This window comes from Emys orbicularis, chromosome 6 (genome assembly GCF_028017835.1).
Source record: "Emys orbicularis isolate rEmyOrb1 chromosome 6, rEmyOrb1.hap1, whole genome shotgun sequence".
Taxonomy (NCBI): Eukaryota; Metazoa; Chordata; order Testudines; family Emydidae; genus Emys; species Emys orbicularis.
Genome location: NC_088688.1, coordinates 23992496 through 23996669, shown reverse-complemented (window position 1 = coordinate 23996669; position 4174 = coordinate 23992496). Strand labels below are relative to the sequence as shown.

The window sequence follows — 4174 nt, the reverse complement described above, 5'->3', positions numbered from 1 at the left end:
TGTGTTCTAGGAATGATTTGGGGGAAGTTCTATGGTCTGTGCTCTACAGGAGGTCAGACTAGATGGTCACAATGGTGCCTTCAGGTCTTGGGCTCTGAATGTTCAGCCTCTTTAAAATTGGCAGTGCAGTGGTTTAATTCCTTCTAAGCAATGGTCAGTTACAGATACAGTACCCCATTAACCACAAATGATCTACAACAATGGCTGATGGTAGGACATAACATTTCACCGCTAGGGCAAAGTTTATAGTTACAGGTAATAAAATAGAAAAAGCCCCTTCCCGTTTTCAGCAGCGCCCCGCTCCTAAACATCAGTTACTCCTGTTCTTGTTTATCAATGAGAATCATTTTGCTTTGGCAACAGGCTAAGTGCTGCAGTGAACGCCCCACAAACAGCCTTCTCTCTGGAGCTGTGCTAGAGCCAGGGCTATAGTTGCTTGCATTTACAGTGAGTTGTGCTTGGTGCCCCAGTTCAGTGCTGGGAGAGGACAAAAGAAGCCAGGTCCCCCGCAACCTGGGCTCTGAGGTGGCAGGTGGAAAGTCCTGGCTTGCTTCCCACACACCTCAGCCACCTCCTCTGCAGCTGGGAGATTGCACTGAGGAGGCAAGGGACACCCAGACGGTGTCTGGACACGGCCCCACTCCAGCTGCAGTCTCACCGCTTCCGCAACTTCCTCACACAAAATCCGCAAGCGCCCTCCACTTCCCAGGTGTCCTCATCCCTCATTTAGTCCCCCCGGCCCCTCCACACACAGTAGCCTGGGCACATGGAGCCTCAGTCTCCATATGCACCCCCAAGGCTGGGTCTCTTGGCAAAGCTGAGGGGAGAGCTGCAGTTTCATCCCCTATGGACCCTCCCTTACCCCCACTTCTCCTAGGGGGAAGACACTCCCAGGAGCCCTCCCCTCCCCAGACACCACCTCCACCGCTGGGCCAGTCCCCAGAGCCCATCCCTCACAGACACCCCCTCCACCACTGGAATGGTCCCCAGAGCCCATCCCCCACAGACACCCCTTCCACCGCCCTCCAGGGCTGGGACACTCCCTGGAGCCCATCCCGTGGCCACTGCCCCCAGCCAGCCTCCCCCTCCATCGCTCCCAGGCCCCCCTGCGGCTCAGCAGCGCTGCTCGGCGGAGCTGCTGGGCAGCACGTCCCAGCGGCCGCTGCACACCACCACGCCGGGCGGGTAGTAGAGGAGCTCGGGCTGGGGGGCGGCGGCGGGGGGCAGCGGGCTGGCGGGCACCAGGGCGCGCAGCGCCTGCTCCTCGGGCTCGGGCTTGGTGGTGGCGGTGAAGGGGCGCGTGGCGGTGAGCGAGGGCGAGGCCAGGCGCCAGAGCAGGCGGCGCAGGGTGGCGCGGAACTCGCGGCGCAGCAGGCAGTAGAGCAGCGGGTTGAGGCAGCTGTTGCAGTGCGCCAGGCACACGCTGACGGGGAAGAGGTAGGCCTGCGAGAGGAAGTACTGCGGGCTGAAGTGCACCACATTGAGCTTGACCAGGATGCCCCAGGCGGTGAGCGCCTGATTGGGCAGCCAGCAGAGGAAGAAGGAGAGCACCACCACCGTCACCGAGCGGGTCACCTTGGCCCGCCGCTTGGGCCCGCCGCAGGCCCGGCCCACGTGGCGCTCGCCCAGGAAGCGCAGCAGCAGCAGGTAGCAGAGGCTGATGACCGCCAGCGGCACCAGGAAGCCCAGAAGCACCTTCTGGGCCTGGTAGAGGCCCAGCCAGAACTGGGCGCTGTTGCCCCGGCCCTCGGGGAACTTGACCAGGCAGAGCTCCTCGTTGAAGACGGTGGCGGTGGTGGAGAAGATGGCGTGGGGCAGGGAGGCCAGCATGGCCGCGCCCCAGATGAGGAGGCAGAGCCACTTGGCCGAGCAGCACCCCGCGCTGCCCCGCCGGCTGCTCAGCGCCGAGGCCACGGAGTGGTAGCGGGCCACGCTCATGGCGGTGAGGAAGAAGACGCTGGCGTACATGTTCATGGCCGTCACGTAGGAGACGATCTTGCACATGGCCTTGCCGAAGAGCCAGGTGAAGTCCAGGGCGTTCTCCACCGCCCAGAAGGGCAGCGTCAGCACGAACTGGAAGTCGGTGAGCGCCAGGCTGGTCACGAAGAGGTTAATGGCGGATTTCTTCCAGCCCTGCTTGCTCTTCATCAGGTAGAGCACCAGCAGGTTGCCCACCAGCCCCAGGGCGCACACCACCGAGTAGACGCTGGAGATGACGATGCGCAGGACGGCGGAGCTGTCCCCCTGCAGCCCGTCGGCTCGCTCCAGGTTGATGCTCCTGAAGAGCTCCTGCAGGGACTCGTTGGTCCCGTTGCCGAACGGCCCGGCCAGGGACGCTCCCTCCCCGGCTTCCTTCATGCTGACGGCGAGCGAGCAGTAACTGGGCTCGCACGGGGCGTCCATCCCATGGCAAGGGGAGGCTGGAGGGAGCGGGTCTCTCTCCTCCCACCCAGAGGCTGCGATCAGGAGCTACGCTCCGGTGGCTGGCACGGGTCCCCCTCGCCTGCAGAGCACATGCTCAGCACGTAGTCCAGCCCGGGATGCAGCAGCTCAGACAGCCACGAAGGCAAGCGCGGCGGCTGCCACTTCAGGTGCCCAGCGCAGGCAGCTCCCGCAGGGAGGCGCTGGCAGGCGGGGCGCCCCTTCCCGTGCCCGCCGTGGGGCACATCAGGCCGAGCAGAACAAGCCCAGACCCCCAGGGAGCGGGCGGCGCTGCCCCAGCGGGCAGGGAGACTCCAGCACCGCTGGGCTACGGTGGGACAAGGAGCCGCCTCTCGCTGGTGCAGGGACGGTCCCAGTCCTGGAGGCGCCCACCTAGGCTCCGCTGCTGCTGCCTCTCTAGGAGCGTCTGTCCTCCCCGCGGCTCCCAACCCTCAGTGCCTCCTCCCGTCGGCTCGCCCGGCTTATATTCACCTTCTGCCCCCGCTTGAGCGGGCTGAGGTGCGTGCGCAGCGGCCGGAGCTCTCCGAGGTCCTTCCAGGGGCCAATCCTGGCTGTGGTCAGGGACCGCTCTCTCCACCTGCCTCCCAGCCAGCGTCACATCAGCGGCCGCTGAGTTCTGCGGGGCCCCCGAGAGCGTGAACTGCTCAGTCCCCCGCGGCACGCGTTTCTCTCCCCAAGCGCTCTCTCCGCTCACCTTCCTGGAGAATGCCCGCCCGGACTTTCTTTTTCCCAGCGCTGGAATTTCATATGTTGGAATTAGCTGCATTTAAAGAGTATCTGAGATTCAGAAGAAAAAGATCATGTGAAATGCAGCCCCTCCCCACTTTAAAAAGCCCTTCACTTTTATCCCCCACGCTTTAAAACGCACCGATCTTTTCTATTTATCATAAAGTAGAACATGTCATGGGAAGTGGAAACCAACCCACACTTCCTTTCTCTACACAGAATTTATATGTATCTTGGTCTAATGAAACTGGTAACCTGCCCCTCCTATGTGCACCAAAACTTTTTAAAATCTGTAGTCCAGTTGCAAGTTTGTATTTAGTTTAAACAAGCACAGAGCTTGTTTATCATTCAACTTGTCTGTGCCACAAACTGATGTACATCTCTATAATTTGTTCTTTTATGTAACTAATTCTGTTCATAATGGGGTACAATATTTATTTCCAGTGTTCTTTTGCTTACATGATATTTTACACCCACCGTAGACTTTTCAATCTACCAGAGTCCTTAAATTCTCGTGGGTTTAGACAATGCAGTATAATGAAAAGCTTTGCAAATGTTTTGGATTATTAACAAAACCAACCTATCATTAGCAAATGTGCCCATAACGCGTGGATTCCCTGGAGGGATGTGGTATTACATTTTGCTTAGCTACAGAATTAATCTAAAATTATTTGATCTTTCTTACCCTCTTCCTTTTTTTTGTGAGCAAGCAATACAACTCGAAAAGGTCTCAGAATTATTTTTCTATAATGAAAGGTAAAGATGTTAAAACCACAGATTAATATTAAATGACTAAAAATATTTCTCTCCTTAAAAATAAACGTTGAACGTAGTGGTGATCCTTATCTCTTAATTTGAAATGAGTTATAGGAAAACAGTAAAGATGAACATTAGACACTAGGTCCTTGTAAGGTGGAAAGAATGCAGTAGAGGATTACTAAGGGAAATTGGACAGGGTAGGTGGTCCTGGCTTTGGGTCCTGTTGTTCTCCGGCTGAAGTCCACCG

At 57.8% G+C, this 4174-nt stretch overlaps 1 protein-coding gene across 1 annotated transcript; it reads right to left on the bottom strand.

The window, feature by feature from the left end:
* Nucleotides 1–1113: 1113 nt before the first annotated feature.
* On the bottom strand, nt 1114–2403 carry RXFP3 (relaxin family peptide receptor 3). The gene has a single exon (XM_065406947.1). It carries the CDS (start codon nt 2401–2403, stop codon nt 1114–1116), a length of 1290 nt encoding a protein of 429 aa, XP_065263019.1.
* Between the last annotated feature and the right edge of the window lie 1771 nt (nt 2404–4174).